The 18,290-nt window shown below is 32.7% G+C and overlaps 1 protein-coding gene across 4 annotated transcripts; it reads left to right on the forward strand.

The window, feature by feature from the left end:
* Positions 1-596: 596 nt before the first annotated feature.
* LOC114301162 (LEAF RUST 10 DISEASE-RESISTANCE LOCUS RECEPTOR-LIKE PROTEIN KINASE-like 1.4) lies at positions 597-13,389 on the forward strand. Of its 4 annotated transcripts, none has more exons than XR_014328289.1 (5): positions 639-1,579; positions 10,479-10,514; positions 10,610-10,951; positions 11,441-12,485; positions 13,321-13,389. XR_014328289.1 is itself a non-coding variant. In XM_028246076.2 (4 exons), exons 1-4 carry the CDS (start codon positions 634-636, stop codon positions 12,352-12,354), a joined length of 2,238 nt encoding a protein of 745 aa, XP_028101877.2. In that variant the 5' UTR covers positions 597-633; the 3' UTR covers positions 12,355-12,569. The 4 variants fall into 4 exon arrangements, 2 of the variants coding, with proteins under 2 accessions (XP_028101877.2, XP_028101878.2); XR_014328290.1 differs by lacking the exon at positions 639-1,579 and adding an exon at positions 5,968-6,986; XM_028246076.2 differs by lacking the exon at positions 13,321-13,389 and having other exon boundaries at positions 597-1,579; positions 11,441-12,569.
* The last annotated feature ends 4,901 nt before the right edge of the window (positions 13,390-18,290 follow it).

Below are 18,290 nucleotides of genomic sequence, written 5' to 3' on the forward strand. Positions count from 1 at the left end.
TTTTAAAATTAAATAATAATATAAAATTTATTTAAAATGTATAGAAAAATAATTTAGAATGATTTAAATTTTAACCATTTCATTAGAATATACATATATATATATATATATATATATATATATATATATATTTCACTTATTATGTCATTAATTGTATATTTTAAATTCTCAACAAGAAATAAATGTCATAATTTAATTGGTAAAGATAGAAAAAATTACAAAACTTATATTTATAATAAAATAAAAATACATGTTGTCCTATAAGTTATGTAATTTTTTTAATTTTTCTATCCTTACCAATTAAATTATGACATCTGTTTCTTATTGAGAATTTAAAATATATAATTAATGACATAACAAGTGCAATATATATTGTAATGAAATGGTTAAAATTTAAATCATTCTAAATTATTTTTCTATATATTTTAAATAAATTTTCCATTATTATTTAATTAAAAAAAAATTATCCCGTACATGTAATACAGGTGATATGCTAATTATTATAAAAACAAATTATATATCAATATGATTTATTTTAGTTTTAGGAAAAGGACGCTATAACAAAGAGTGATCAAGTGAAGCCAAGATAAACATTGTAATAAGTCTTTGTTTTTGTCTCTCTCGTTGAATATCATGCCACCAAAAGTGAATTCACACTTTTCCAATTTCTTCTGTATTGCGTTAGGTCCACCCACTACCAAACTTTGCCACGCCTCATCCTCCTTAACCAATCTCCCAAACACTCCCTCTCTTCTTCACCACCCTCACAGTCACAGAGACCCAAACCTCCATCAAATGAATTCCCAAAACCTTCCATGGTTTCCATTCCTCCCTTTCATTTCCTTCCTAAAACTACTTCTTCACTTTCAATTCCATCTATCTTCTAGTTATTCAGATCAATATTTGTACACGAATTGTGGCAATACCTTCAATTGTGGTTCCATCACCGGAATAGGCTATCCTTTCCGCGGAACGGGTGATCATGATTACTGTGGGTATCCGGGTTTAGTCCTCGATTGTAGTAATGACAATATCACCACAATTCAAATGGAGAACTTAACGTATCGAGTTCTGAATATCGATCAGAGCACCCAAACAATGAAGATTGCTAGAGAAGATTTGATGGAATCAACTTGTCCCCATGATATGGTTAACACTACCCTGGATAGCGCGCTATTCGAATACACTTCCAGTGCTTATATGAACCTCACTTTTCTGTATGGCTGCCAGGCTCCACTTAAACCGGTTCTCAATCTTTTCCAAATTCCGTATTGTAATGAGTCTGGGAATGTGTATTTATTTGCTGGAGCTCAGGGCGGTGATCTGATTGGTTGTCAGGATAGCGTTGTTATTCCAATTTCTGGTTGGGTTTTGCCTGTGAATTCGACTAATCAGGAACAAGCTATCCATGTTGGGTTTGAGGTTAAATGGAAGGTGGATAGCAAAGAGTGCAGTGATTGTATTGGGTCGAAGGGACGGTGTGGATATAGTTTTTTTACCAATCAGACCACTTGCTATTGCCCCACCCCGCCATACGTATGGGATACCTGCTCGGTGCCCGCCGGAGAAACACCGCCAGGTATGTTGCTTCTATCTATCTTCATAAAAACTCTCTAGGCTGTTTTCAATTGATGGCTTTTTTTTTTTTCAATTAATTAAAAATGAATTTCAATGTCACATCTGTATGGTATAATAATTAAATTCTAATACGGAAAATGATTTTTTTGGTTTTTGTTTTTTTGCTCCCTTTCTTTCTCCCAAATGAGGATGGTTGACATGAATTTCAATATACTGAGGTTGCCAATGAGAATCATCATTGGTCCTTTTTGAGTTGTTTATAAGTTCTTTGTTTGTTTGTTTTGTTTTTTTGGTGTGCAATTTTTATTTATAATTTATAAGACAAATAATTTAAATAAGATGATTATTCTGCAATTGGAGTTGTGCACCTACATTTTATTTTTTATTATTAACTTTTAATTTGAAAGCAAAAAAATAATAATTTAACAAAATAGATCTATATAGGGTGAGTTTGGTTAAAAATAAAAGTAATGAAAAGTGTGAAAAAAGGTATTAAAAAAATATTTGTTTGTTATTATTTTCTTCTTCTGTTTAGCATGAAGTGGTGTAACGTGAAAAGAAATTAAATTTTTATACAACTAATATGAAAACATAGTAATTTTCATAATATTTTTTATTATTTTGTCAAAGGAATCCATAATGAACACTATAAATTTGTATGGGTTAATTACACTTTCTACACTTAAACTATTATTGAATTATTTATTTAGTCCTTAAATTATTGATTGAGTCTATTTGATTCCTAAAGTATATAAATCAAAATTTATTTAGTCCATAAACTATTGATTGAATCTATTAATTTCTGAAATATTTAATTCATACTCTACCTAATTAAGATTTTATTATAGAAAAATCTTAAAATTTTGTTTTAATGTTAAAAAGTATTTTATTTTGTTATGTGTTTAAATTAATATTAGAGTATGATTTCTCAGTCTTATCAATAAAATTATATTAGTATTATATATTAGAGAACTAGAATTAGATAATTGAAATAATAATACTTCGCTAGAAATAATAATAATAAAAAATAATACATTAATTAAGTTTAAAAAAAAACTTGCTGAAAAATTTAAAAATAATCAATTATAAATTATAAACAAAATCTATGATATAATATTAGATAATTGCAAGTACGTAGCCATTATAGAAGATACGTAAGAAAACACTAAACATAATTACCCTTACTCTTTTCACCATAGGAAGTAATGCTCACTTTTCAAATTTCAGTTTTTTTTTTGAAATAAAATTTTAACTAGATATGATCTTTCACTAATTCATAATATTTATGCGCTTGTATTTTAGTTTTATAATTCTTTCAGAACTAAATATTTTTAAATCAAATATTTTAAAAACTTAATAGATTCAATCGATAGTTTAATAACTAAATATATGAATTGACGATAGTTTAGGGATATAAAATGTAATAAATCCAATTTGTATCCCTTTTGTAAAATAATAATAATGTGTTTGTGGTAGATTTCCTTGGGCCCAGATATGGGCTGGGTTATAGATTGAGTATATGTTACATAATAAGAGGCCTGGGCCTGTAAGTCATTAAAACTTGAACAGAAGACCCATTGTGGCTTATTGGGCTTTTTCACATTTCCAATTCAATGAATTCATTATTAGTTCGGTAGGGGTCTTGTGTTGGACCAATTCTGTGGCCGATCTGGCTTTTGGGCCTTTAGTCCAGCCTGAGGCCCTCAAACCAGAAACACATTTGGGTTTCCATTTGATCTTCTGGTCATGTTTCCTTTTCATGTTAGATGGGCTGAAGTTGGGCTGACCCCCCACTAAGACTTGAGCCCAATAGGCACGGGGGACTGGTTGGGCTGAACAAGTGGGCTTGGTTAGAATCCGGCGCGTGTTAGAATATTCGGGCACAAGCGTGATGAAGAGTGGCCAGGTCTGACCAATCAAGTCGAGCTATCAGTACAGAGCTTGTAGTCATCTCAAAACGACTTTAGATAAAATTTGCATTAACCTGACTCTGAGATCAAGTCAGGATTTACAACTCTATTAACTATGAAAAATGCTTGATAGCACTAATTAGTGCTCTCACTAATTAGGTAACAATGGGTCTCATCATTAATGATATGATATTTTGGTCTTGGAGTTATATTTTTTTTTTTTTAATTTTTTTAATACATTAGTACTATTAGTGGTGATATTTTTAGTGGGATGAATCATTGTTGATTAACTATTAGGCACATTTGTAGAGAGTTAGAACTAACAAGATGAATAGAAATACGTATAAGCATGACATACAACAATAATCTTGAATCACTGAGTGTATGTGTTGTTTTCTGATAATACTGTTAAACAGGCAAAATAGTTTGCGCCTGAACGACTTGTCACACAAAGGAAAGACTTCGGTGGTGGTTCGTCCACCCGGAGGCACTTCGACGATCAAATCAGTTATCTCTCAAAGATAGTTAAAGTACTTAATTTACTATTCAGAATATAAAAAGCGTATCTTAAACCCACGAGTATCTTAAACCCACGAGGGTGCCTTACTTTTATAGCCAACACTGACTTGTTCCCTGTAGAAGCCTAACTTCAATGGACTCTGGCTCAATGCTCATCTGGACTCTCAAATAGATAGAGATAAACTCCCTAAAAGTTTTGTCCTTATCCAGTTTGAGATCTTCTCCACTCTAGGACTCTTATCCCTTATCTGTTCATCTCGGATTCCGATATTTCCGCAGATAACCTCAGTTTAGCCGAGATCACCTCGGCGCCATGACCAGGTCACGTGGCACCTCGGCTGGCACTTCAGTGCCACTTTAGCCACGTGTCGTTATCCAAAAAATATGTCCCCACACTGAGTATTACTCCTCTATAAGAGTCCAGCTATATAAGGTGTCAATACAAAAACCCTAATTTCTTAGCATTCTAAGATTCACCATTTTCTTCTCTCATTTCAAGTTATTAAGAGTCTCAGACTAATTAGGCAAATTCCAAACGTCGAATATTTTTAATTAAAATTATGTAATCTTCGCTTCTTTGTAACGATTCTAGAAGCAATAGTTGAGGCCATGGAACCCAACCACTATAACCTGAAATTGACTAGGTTAATTTACACAAAAAAATCAACATAACTTGATAGTGATGGATGTTGCACCAAGTCCAGTAGACCATCATAATTTGTGGTATTTTGGAAAGTAAATTTTCAATCCTTCTTCCCTCCACCTGTCCTACCACCTCCATCCACTTCCACCCGTCAGCCACCAATTCTGGCAACTCTCCCATCCTCAGCCCCCCACCTCTTGCAACATTTTAATGTTTGTGTTTTTTTGTGTTTTGAAAACACATTTGTTCCAAACATGTTTTTGTTTTTATTTAACAAAAAAACAAGATTCTGTTTAGCTTAGTTTTTGAAATGAGCTTTAAATTGTATTTTAAAAGATAAATTTTTGAAATGAGGTTTAAAAAGAAAAAACATATTCAGTTATGAGTTTTAAAAAAAGTTTTGAAACTATTTTTTGGATTGTATACTTTGAAAACTTATTTAGTTATGAGTTTTGAAATTATTTTTTTATTTAATTTATTTTTTTGAATTTTTTTATTTTTGTAAAAGTATATTTATTTATTTATTTTTATTTTGTTAAAATTATTTAAAGAAATTTAGTCAAAAGTTATTTAAAAAATTTTAAATTTTATTTTATCTTTTAAAAAATATTTTAAAAGTTCAAAATTTTATGTTTTATATTTTAAATATTTCAAATTTTTAAATATGTTTTTTTAAAAAAAATGAAATTTTAAATTTTAAAATTTTTTGGATCACCCATATATATTTAAATCATAACAAATTATTTGGCCAATACATAAAAAAATAACAAAATATTTTTCTTTAAAAATTTTAAAAAATGAAAAATATATATTTTTTCAAAAAAAAAAATCAAAAAAATAATAATAATTTTAAGGAACGAAATATAAAAAATATATTTGAAACCTTTTTTTTAAAAAAAAATATAGAGTATTAATAACTTGTTTGATTATGAGTTCTTTAAAATAAATTTTTGAAAAGAGTTTTGAAAATTTTATTTGGTTTTCAAAAATTTATTTGATTATAAATTTTGAAATTTTTTGATCTAAATTATGATTGAAAAAATACCAAATGCTACCCAATTTTTGTTTTGACCATATATTTTTATGAACATCACATTTTCCCTGCTCATGAATTTCTGAATTATATAAAATAAAATAGAACTCAGAGGCTGACATGTTTGACTTTCTAAGACAAATTTCCAAATTTTCTTGCAACCCTTTATTTTTTTCAAAGTATTAAAAGCCATTGCCCACTAAATCAACTCACAATTCGTATAAAGACAACCACTACATTGATTTTTTTATATAAATAAGATTGGATTAATTCTTTAAACTATTCTCATTCCAACAGAAGCTTCTCTGTTTCTTTGAAAATTTCATATTTGACTTTGTCAAATGTCACTTTTTTCTTGCTTTCATCATATTAATGAAAATTTAAAAAAAAAAAAAACGAAAGGAAAAATCAATTCATCTTTACACCTCAGCTTTGAGTAGATTTCATTTGGGTAGTTTCAAGCTTTTCTCAACTTCCATTCGTATCTCTCTGTTGAATTTGAAGATGAATCCCCTGAATCCCCGTCTCTTCCCAATCTCTGTTACTTTCTTCATGGTCATAATTTTGAGCCAAATCCCAATATTTTCGTGCTCCGATGACGAGCAATACGCAAACTGCACTCAGATGTTTCAGTGTGCAGACATTCCGAACCTCCGTTACCCTTTCTGGGGAGGGAGCAGGCCAAATTACTGTGGCCACCCGAACTTCAGCCTCGACTGCACCGGCGATGCACCATTGATCACGATCCGAACAAGACCATATCGAGTCCTTGCAATTGATGACACAAGCACAACACAGACTATCAAGGTTGTTAGAGAGGAATTCTGGCAAAATACTTGCCCGACAGAGTTCCATAACGCGACAATGGATACTCCTTTCACTTATGCATCCGACACAGTGGACCTGACGCTCTACTTTGGCTGCCAGGCATTTACGAGCGGTTTACCGTTGACCATTCCCGGTCAGTTCAATTGCAAGGTAGACGGTACGAGCAACACAATGAGTTTTGCAATGACTAGTCTCGCTTCTGGCTTGAACATCAACGTTTCAACGTGCGAGACTAGCGTCATGGTTCGAATTAATCAAACAGCTCTGACTTTAGCAAGCAATTCAACTTCAGTGAATGTAACACAAGTTCTTGACAGTGGTGTTGGGTTGCAGTGGGATGCTAATAAGACTTATTGTGACAGATGCATCGGGTCAGGAGGAATGTGTGGATCCAACACGAGTTCTGGTTTGTTTGCTTGTTATTGCAGGGATAAACCTTATGCACTTACCTGCAACACATCTCAAAGCGGACCCGGTATGAGCCCCCTTCAAACCTTATCGTTCTTTGTTTAGTGTAATACAGTTATATATCAACTGATATTAGACAGTCTAAGATCACTAGATCTTTCTTTTAGAGGGAAATCGAAGTAATTTCAAACTGTTCTATGAGAATTGAGACTAGGGTGGGATTGCTTGTTTTTAGGCATGGATTGAATTTCAATCTTTATCCTTGAGAAAAAGGGAAAAATAGTGAGATCTATCAGTTGGCCTTGATTGGATGGTATTTTGTGTTCACATCAGACTCTGGATGATCAACATGGAGGATAGTTAAAGGATAGCTTGGTTTGTGTCTCAACTGTTTAGGCTATATCACTATTTTGAAAGAGCTAAAGTTTTCCTTTGAGGGCTTCATTATAGTCTAGAATATCTTTTATATTTTGAGAGATTGTGTCAAGTCTGCATATAGGCAGGCTGACATGATCATTGAACAGATTACAGAACTGCTCTCCGTATATATATATTTGATAGCCACATATCTAGGTTAGTTTGTACACACCTCAACTAATTTCGAGACCCTAAAATTAACAATCGGCAAACCTCCAATGGCCCCTTGAAATAACTCAAACGCTCAGCCACCCCTTTGGTTGCTCTCAATATGATAGATAGAATCTGTGTCACGATTTTAGTAAGTTTTAATCTGAGTATTCTGTGAATTTGTTGGGTTTAAAGTGGTTTTGTGGGAAAGAGTTTCTCTCTATTCCGGTTAAAGTATTGGATCATATTGTTTATTTTTTGTAGGGTCTATTATAGGCCTCGCTCTATTGCAAGTTATAAATTTATCTGCGTATAAATTATTTACTTAAAAAAAAATTATATTAATTAAATTACCGTAAATCCCTAGCAATTATTTTTTTTGGAGAGGTAAGCAGGATAAATTATTCAACTTTCTTGTTATATGGTATACCTGACAATTACTATCCTTCACTTGGTCAAAAACCAACTGCCCCTTGAAAAAGGTTTGTTGGTTGATCATCTAACTAATAAGAGAGTGGTTGGGGTGCACATTGTTTTATCCTTTTATTTTTTTTTAATTATATTATTTTTTTATTTTTTATATACTACTTTTTATAAAAAATTAAAAAATATATTTATTTAAATCACCTTAAATATTCCTAAATTACTTGACTTTTCACATCCATTCCAAGAGGGCGTTTCTTCCTTTCTTTTTCCCAAAGTACTTTGGACTCCTTGGTTCTTATGTAGCACAGTAGTCTGTCTAAATTTTGAATTTGACAAGGTTAATTTTTATTTATTTTCTCTCCACATAATCAAAGCTGGATGACATTTCAATTCGTTGATTTTTTTATAAATCAATTTTTTATTTTTTGTTTTTCATGAATATTTTTTTTTTATATTTTAGTTAAAAGGTTTTTACTTTTCACTTAAAAAGTAAAAATATTTATAAAAATTTGAAAAAATCAAAACAAAATAATATGTTTTGAAATTATTTTATAAATATTTTATTTTTCAATGCGTCTAGCTCAGATTAATATAAAAAGTAAAAACAAATTGATCAAAATATTAAAAGGTTTATATAAGACAAAAAAAAATACGATTAATAAGTAAAAAGTCCATTCTTAAGAGGATCATATGTTATTTAATTTAAGATTTAATGTTTTTTTATAATAAAGACACAAATTGAAAAGTTATTGAAAAAGTTAACGAAATAGAAAAAACATTTCTCATTGGTAAAATTTATATTTACAAAATAAATAAATAAATAAAAGCTAAAACAAAATTTAGTTGATATCCAATTCTTTATTAAAAAAATAAAAAAATTGAAAATTTACTAAATTCTGCTGATTGAATAAAAATGTTGTGTAAATAATTCTTCATTCTCTCTTTAGACCATTACGCCGACTTAGTTACCGACTCGATCACATATCGAGTTCTTCAAATAAACCAAACCCACCAGACCCTAGTCCTCATGTCAGACCTCTAGAACTACACTTCAATTCAACTGTTTCAGCTATGGTTTCGAGAACAAAGATCTCACGATGTTCTATGGTTTTGTTTTTGCTTATCAATTATAAACCCTGCAATCTATTTAGCTTTGATGATGGGTTTTAATGTGAATTATACTAATCCATACCCGAATGAGTTTTCAAATTGCACTTTTGTTTGGTGCCCAATGTGGGTTTAATCCCAATTTGGGTGAACCCTTTTGGCTACAATTTTTTGATCGGTAAATGTTAGTGATTAGTTGTTAAATTAGCACATATAATAGAAATTTTCCTACTCTTGACAAAGCCTTAAAGTATTTGCACTCTCTTAATTCAACCCCATAAGAAGAATTAAACACATGACCTGGACTGAGCCCTAAAAAAGGCATGTTGGCCATAACAGGTACTAACCCATGACCTCCTTGGCTACAATAACAGGTACTCAACTTTTTATAGCTTTTTTGGTGATCAAGTTTCTTTTTTTTTTTTTTGCCAAGAATAACTTGATGATTCTAGTTTACTGTACAGTAGAATTGAAATGTGTTTTAGATTGTGATTGATTTCTTTTCTAATGTGTATTTTGTGATTGATTTATTTAGTCTAGTTTTTTTTCTTCTTCATGAAGGACAAAGTTACACTTCAAGCCTATCAAATTCTTCTACAGTTGATTTAGTTAACACTGACCTTTTACAAACCTTTCATAGTCAATTCGATATTCACAAACATGATTGATTCTTAATACCTCAAACTTTCTTCTCATAATAAAACCTAAAATGAAAAACAGACAGAAATAGCTAAACAGAGATGGAGAGATTTGGTCACCAAAGTTTCTGTGATTTCGTTGCACATGTATTACATTTATATGAGATGGGTTCTGCTTGTCACACTCCAGTTTGTTTTGATTTTGTAACATTGCTTCCGTTTAATTATTTGGTGGACTCTTGAAACTGCTACCCAACAATCTAGGATAGGTTTTGATTTAGAGTAGCGTCTGATTAGATATTATTCACAACAATGCTTCATGGGTAATGTCTCGAACTTACTATAATAAAAAAAAGAAAAAAAAAAGAGAGTGCGACTACTACAAAAATATCTTGAGTTCATGTCTAGCCTCAAAAGTATAAGAGTTGGAAAATTGTTCCATTGCTTTTTTACAAACCAATGGGGGGGAGGATAAAAGAGCATCCAATGAAATGCGGCCTTTCATTGCCTTGCTTCGTTGTGGGGACAAGAAAATGCCTTTCTTGGATTCACGGGCCTTTCTATTTTCTCTAGAATAGATATTTTCATATATTTCTTTTGTTTCTCTTCTTTTGATCCTCTGAACTGAATGGTTTTTGGGTCTATATGAATTTCTTGGTTACAATCTAAGTTTATCTTTTGATAAAAAAGGTCCAAGTAGATCATTTTCCCACAGAAAGTAACTGGGATGATATCAATTAGCTACTTATAATCAAGTTATTTAGTTTGATTTGGCCTTTTTATGGTTCCACTAACGTTTCTGGATCTCATGTTTGTTGCAGGGAGCAGTTCTTCAACGTCAAAATCATTAACAATAGGTATCAAATCATTCTGTTTAAAAACACATTTCACTATTTCCAAAATGGTTCATAGCTTATATAGAACAGTTTTAACTATTTTCTTCCATTTCCAGCCCTTCCCGTAGCAGGTGCAGCAGTCCTTGCTTTTGTTGGATTATTAGGATGGTTCATCTTTTCTATTAGACAACGGAGAAAACGTGTTGCTGCCCAATTTGCCCAACCCACAAGCAAAGATCTTTCATCTTCTTCTCTAAACAAAGGCCTTATTACTCCTCAAACTAATCTCTCCCAAAGCATGCCTTCTTATCCCTCCTCAAAGTCTGAGTTTGGAATGCTGAGCACAAGCACCTACTTTGGAGTTCAGGTCTTCAGCTACACTGAACTTGAAGAAGCCACCGACAATTTCGACCCTTCTAGAGAACTTGGAGAGGGAGGCTTTGGCACCGTGTACTATGGTATAATTCCTTTCATGTCTCTATAGGCCTCTACATCATGGTTGTTAGAATCGTACGATTCACAATTCAATTCAATACGAGTTTCTAACAAAATGATTTGATTGAGTGAATCTTACAATTCAATTGCAATTCAGTATGGTACATTGTGATTCATTGTGATTAAGTTATGTTTGCATAATGTATGAAATGGCGTCATTTTCACAAAATGAAAACAGCGATCAACTAATTATATTGAAATAAGTGATTTTATATGTAAACACATATATACAATTTAGTTATATTGATATTTATTTTATTTAGATACAATATGTATATACATATATAAAATTATAAATTATGCTAACTAAAATGAAACTTAAGATTCGATCCGATTCAAGATTCACTATTTTAGCAAAATGATTCGCAATTTGACAATAATAGTCTACATAACTAGGTGTCCAGTATTTGGTTATGCCTTTTTTTGAATTGTCCTTTCAATTCTTTGATCAGGCAAGCTCCAAGATGGTCGCATAGTTGCAGTGAAGCGCCTCTACGAGAACAATTTCAGACGTGTAGAACAATTCATGAATGAAGTTGAGATCCTGACTCGTCTGCGGCACCAGAACCTTGTCACCCTGTACGGATGCACATCAAGGCGAAGCCGAGAACTCCTCCTTGTTTATGAATACATCCCCAATGGAACAGTGGCTGATCATGTACATGGAAAAAAATCAAATCCTGGTTTGCTTTCTTGGCCTGTCCGATTGAGCATTGCTGTAGAGACAGCTGATGCTCTTTCCTACCTCCATTCATCGGATATCATACATCGCGATGTCAAAACCAACAACATTCTTCTTGACGACAATTTCCGTGTAAAAGTTGCTGATTTTGGGCTGTCGAGATTGTTCCCCAACGATGTAACCCATGTCTCAACTGCCCCACAAGGTACACCTGGCTATGTTGATCCTGAATACTACCAATGCTACCAACTTACTGAGAAAAGTGATGTTTATAGCTTTGGGGTAGTATTGATTGAGCTTATCTCATCAAAACAAGCTGTTGACACCAATAGGACTAGACAGGATATTAACTTGGCAAATATGGCGATCAACAAGATTCAAAATCATACACTTCATGAATTGGTGGATCCGTCTCTTGGGTTCGAAACAAATAGTTCTGTGAGGCGGAAGATTACATTGGTAGCGGAGCTAGCATTTCGATGTTTGCAAACAGATAGGGATATGAGGCCTTCGATGGAAGAAATTTTGACAGCTTTGAGAGACATTAAGAATGGAGATTTGAATGAACATGTGGAGGTAGTGGACATCGTTATAGATGACGATGTTGGGCTTTTGAAGGAACACCCTCCACCGATGTCTCCGGATTCGGCCGCCAACTCTACTACACCTAATTCTAGTGGTTGAGATTTCCTTCTCATTTTGCTGGAAGGTTAAAAATAGGTGGTTAAAGAGTATTGTTGAGCAGATGTCTAACTAGGTTACAATTTCATTTTCTTTCATCTATTTGGCTATGTTTGCTTTAACTTATATGCAAGGTTAAAAGCAATGTACATTATAAATGGAGCTTTCCTCGCCCTTAATAATGTTCTACGGATGTTTTATGTATTTATATTGTTTAACTATTCTTGTTAGGGTTTCAATTGACTCATACATATAGAAATTTTAAAGTTCTATGGATAATCATGGATATGATATCCTAATATTGTAACTTAAACCATGTTTCTTGCTTCTTACATTGTTGTAAAAGCCATGGCTTGTATGGGATTTCCATGGTTGAGAAGGGTGTGAAGCGGATACAGAGCAGCTTTTTTTTTTTTCTTTTTTGGAGCTATAGTAAATCCTACATTTACGGTTAATTTGCAATGGAGGATAATTTGTAAGGGGTGTATTTTTTGACTTTTTATGAAATATGGGTTGGATTTGAAGTTATGTGGTAGAGAGATGATATGACTTAAATAAGATGATGTGACTTAAATAAAATAGTGACTTTTTGACTTTTTTAGAATACCCCAAACAAGGCCTTAGATAAAAAATTTATATGAAATTCCTTATAAAATGATGTGATGTGATATTTTTAAAACAATAAATCATTTTGATATCTCATCTAAAAAAAAATTCATTTTGACAGGTTATTTTGGTCTGGAGCAAATGGATATAAATTTGCCAAGCGATTTCATGAGTACGACTAAAAGCACTCATATAATTTTTTTGAACTCTTGTCTTTTTATAATTTTTCAATCTTCTTATAAAATTTCATTTATACTCTTATCCCACCATGTAAATCTTAACTCCAATATCTCTTCCACTTCAGCTATCCGCCATCACTACGTTCTTCAATCGTCACTGCAATTGCTTTTACTTAGATGCAAGGTTAAAAGCAATGTACATTGTAAATGGAACTTTCCTCGACCTTAATAATGTTCTACTAATGTTTTATGTGTTTATATTGTTTAACTGTTCTTGTTAGGGTTTCAATTTGTTAATGTATTATATGTTATTAGCTGTTAGTGTTATTAGCTGTAAAGTGTCCAAGTTGTAATCATGATGTCTTTACTTTCGGTTCCTTTAGCAACACTGAACATACTCTTCTCTCTATAAAGAAGAGTAAACTTCTCCTTATGTATCACATTGAATATATCAATATAACATTCATATACACAATTCTCTCTTTCTCTATACATCTATACATCAAATCTTACATGGTATTAGAGTTAGGTTAAGAACCTAGTAATTTCGTTTCACTGGTGGGCGGCAATCTCGCATTGGCCGCCCGCCGGACAAACCCAAATTTCCTTAATTTCTTCTTTCATGGCAGATTCTTCAACAACAATTCATAGCTCGAATACAACACTTCAACAAAGATAGTCTTCTCAATACAACAAACAGACCCACTCACCAATTGCCTCACTCTTCACCTCCAATCATCGTCCCCAACAATGGGTTTCACACACACAGGATTCATAGCTCCTTTTTGCACCCAGCAGACAGCTTTGCAATTGGACCCTCTGCCCACCGTGGGTGATAGCAACACACCAAACAGCTTGCAGCTGGTCACGCTACCCCCTGGGTTGATCATGAGGCCACCATTGCAACCAGCGTCGTATGCTCGATCGCAGTCGACGAGTTCTTGCTTAGAGAGCTCGATCGGTTCGCCGATTTTTGATCTTGTTCAAGCCTTCCACCGCCACCACCGTCGAGAACTCCCAGCAACTCCCACAATCCCCTTGATCTTTACTCGGAGCAACAGCACCTTTGGTCCTTCAATCAACAGACTCCGGCAACTCCTCGTCACCTCGGACGACATATCTCCGGCTTAACCCCACCTTGGACTTACCTGGACCGGGCTAATGTCATGGCTGAGAGATATCCACCATAGCTCCATCCATACAAACCGATAGATGGATGAGTGGTGTTGCTTGGATGGGGTCGTGGCCCACCCCATGCTCGTGGCCTGGCGTCATCTGCGATTCTGGCCGCGTCACCGAGCTCCACGTCCCTGGAATGGGACTCTCGCGCCGACCCTGGGTGTGTGCATCTCCCACTTGCGGCCCTGCCGCTGCTTCCAGCCACGGCTCGCACCAGCTCCGACCTGCACTATTCTCGATTTCTTTTATGATGATGGTGGGAACAGGAACAGACAAAAGAGAAAACATCTTTCTCTATAGCTAGTGCCCTTAGTGTTGCTTTTAGCTGTGTTTTTCTTTGGTCATCAAGTGGAGAATTTGAGGGTTTTTAAATTGGTAATGGAGAAGTGGGTTTGCCCCACGTCATTGGTTGATAAGTGTGAGATAATGATGTTGTCCATGCCTTGGATAGTGGGCTACATGGGTATTCTTCTCCCACGTGATAAAAAAAAAAAAAAAAAGCTTTGCTATGGTGTTACTTATTGTAATTACGTATTTTAATTACGAGAGAGAAAAACCAACGGTGGGAGGTAGTGGAAGGTTATGTCCAGATCATGATTCCCTGCCTACCTACCTCTCCAGAATATCACATGCTTTGCTCATATACACACCACTCACATGCACCCCCACTCACAGCACGCCCCTCAGCTTGTCTTCCTAAAACAAAGTTATCTTTATAACCCATACCCAGTCAACTTTTGCACAAACCATTCTGTTCTCCACTACCTCTTTTATTTTATTTTTATTTATCACCATATTCATCATTTCATCACCATCATCATACTTTATTCGATTTCCTTTCATAACACACAAATACAAAATTCCTCAAGTGTTGCTGCATTTATTTACCTTATCATTACAGTCCTTACATTTTTCAATTCCATATTCCAAAAAAAAAAAAAAAAAAATCTTTCTACCATTTTTTACCATCTCCACTCTGCGTTGAGCCGTTCCGCTCCACTTTGTCAATCCCTTTGTTTCAATCTCCAATAAGTTTCTATCTTCAAACCTATTTGAGTTTGAGGGGGGGTATTATACATTTATCATGGTGAGCATGGTTATACACCATGGGAACCACCCAAGCCACCCCATGGCGCACTCCCTAAGTCGCCCCTTTGGTGCACCACCAAAGCTTTTACATCGGTCCGGCATGACCCCGTAAACTGTCCCGACATTGATTCCGGTTAGCTTCTACAACGGTCCGGTATGACCCCGTAAACTATCCCGACATTGATTCCGGTTAGCTTCTACAACGGTCCGGCATGACCCCGTAAACTGTCCCGACATTGATTCCGGTTAGCTTTTATAACGGTCCGGCATGACCTCGTAAACTATTTCGACATTGATTTCGGTTAGCTGCTACATCGGTCTGATACGACCACACAGTGTCTTCAACAACGATCTGACACGACCATACAGTGTCTCCTATCCTATTTTATTTTTAGTTTATTTTCCTGTTTTGTTACTCTCTCCAAACTCAAGTTGCTTTGTGTCTATCCTCCTTGAGTTTGAGGGGAGCTGTTAATGTATTATATGTTATTAGCTGTTAGTGTTATTAGCTGTAAAGTGTCCAAGTTGTAATCATGATGTCTTTACTTTCGATTCCTTTAGCAACACTGAACATACTCTTCTCTCTATAAAGAAGAGTAAACTTCTCCTTATGTATCACACTGAATATATCAATATAACATTCATATACACAATTCTCTCTTTCTCTATATATCTATACATCAAATCTTACACAATTAATTCATACGTATCGAAATTTTAAAGTTTTCTGGATAATCATCGATATGATTTCCTAATATCTATATTATATATTAAGCAAAAGGAGATTTTTAAGCTCAAGCCTTGTGGGAGCTCCAATCTCTCAATCTAAATTTCTTGATTTTTTGATTTAAAAAAAAAAATCTTAGCATTTATTAACATCTCCCAACTCTCAAGTCTTACCCTCATAATAACACTTTAATGCATTAAGAACAAGCATAAAAAAAAAAAATTCTTTAAAATCCAACACATATGAATTCCTTGAAAAGTCCCAACACATATGATTATTATCCCTTATAATAATACTTTAATGCATTAAGAACAAACATAAAAAAAATTTCTTGAAAAGTTCAACACATATGATTATTATCAAAATATTAAACTTTAATATAATATAATAAAAAAAAGACGTTTAATTCCTTGAAAAGTCCAACACATATGATTATTATCAAAATATTAAACTTTAATATAATATAAAAAAAAGAAAAAAAGAAGACATTTAAAAAAAATATTTAAAAATCACAATTCACATATACAGATAATTGTAAACACAATAAAATAAGATGACATTCATGTCTACACATTTTTTTTTATAAGATCTCCTTCATTATAATAAGATAGCACTTTATTTCTCTCATCTTATATAATATATATATATATATATATATATATATATTATATTATGTATTATATATTATATATTATCTATACTATATATTAAGTAAAATGGGATTTTTAACCCCAAGCTTTGTGGGAGCTCCAATCTCCCAATCTAAATTTCTTGATTTTTTGATTTCAAAAAAAAAAAAAAATCTTAGCATTTGTTAATTTCTCCTAACTCCCAAGTCTTACCCTCATAATAACACTTTAATGCATTAAGAACAAGTATAAAAAAAAGTCTTTGACATCCAATACATGAATTCCTTGAAAAGTCCCAACACATATGATTATTATCCCTCATAATAACACTTTAATGCATTAAGGACAAGCATAAAAAAAAAATTTGAAAAGTCCAACACATATGATTATTATCAAAATATTAAACTTTAATATAATATAAAAAATGAAAAAAAGAAGACATTTAAAAAAAAAATTAAAAATCACAATTCACAGCTCCAATCTCCCAATCTAAATTTCTTGATTTTAAAAAAAAAAAATTTAGCATTTATTAACTTCTTTCAACTCCCAAGTCTTACCATCATAATAACACTTCACTGAATTAAGCACAAGCATAAAAAAATTCTTTGAAATCCAACACATGAATTCCTTGAAAAGTCCCAACACATATAATTATTATCCCTTATAATAACACTTTAATACATCAAGAACAAGCATAAAAATTTTTTTTGAAAAGTCCAACACATATGATTATTATCAAAATATTAAACTTTAATATAATATAATAATAAAAAAGACATTTAATTTCTTGAAAAGTTCAACATATATGATTATTATCAAAATATTGAATTTTAATATAATATAAAAAATGAAAAAAAGAAGAAATTTAAAAAAAGAAGAAGAAAATATTTAAAAGCCACAATTTATATATATATATAATTATAAACACAATCTATACATAGCACGGATGATATGTTAGTCATAACTTAAAACAATGTTTCTGGCTTCTTTCATTGTACCTGTTTGGCAGAAATTATTTACAGCTTGTTTCAGCTTTCAGCTTAATTTAAGCTATTTTGATGTGTTTGGTTTAGCTTGTAACTTATAGCTTATAACTGTGTGGAAGTCAGAAATTAGTTTATTCTTTGAGTGGGGTAGGAGATGCTTTAAGAATAAGTTAAAAATCAACTTAAGCTGAAAATTATAAGTTATAAGCTGTTTAGGCATAAGTTATAAGTACTTTTTCACAGTTTTACTAAACAGCACTATTGTTGTAAAAGCCATGGCTTGTATGGGATTTCCACGGTTGAGAACGGTGTGAAGCGGATATAGAGCAGCTTTTTCTTTTCTTTTTTGGAGCTATAGTAAATCCTACATTTACGGTTAATTGGCAATGGAGGATAATTTGTAAATAAAAAATTTATATGAAAATTCTTATAAAATGATGTGATGGTGATATTTTTAAAATAATGAATCACTTTGATATCTCATCTAAAAAAAAATCATTTTGATAGATTATTTTGATTTGGAATAAATGAATATAAATTTGTC

The sequence above is a fragment of the Camellia sinensis genome, chromosome 4, assembly GCF_055761805.1.
Source record: "Camellia sinensis isolate YWXY chromosome 4, ASM5576180v1, whole genome shotgun sequence".
Taxonomy (NCBI): Eukaryota; Viridiplantae; Streptophyta; class Magnoliopsida; order Ericales; family Theaceae; genus Camellia; species Camellia sinensis.

Excerpts from the sequence above, each read along its gene's own strand:
- LOC114301162 (XM_028246076.2), top strand. The coding sequence starts at position 634 with ATGCCACCAAAAGTGAATTCACACTTTTCCAATTTCTTCTGTATTGCG. Across the intron at positions 1,580-10,478 it reads CGCCGGAGAAACACCGCCAG|GGAGCAGTTCTTCAACGTCA; the intron begins GTATGTTGCTTC and ends TGTTTGTTGCAG. Across the intron at positions 10,515-10,609 it reads GTCAAAATCATTAACAATAG|CCCTTCCCGTAGCAGGTGCA; the intron begins GTATCAAATCAT and ends TTCCATTTCCAG.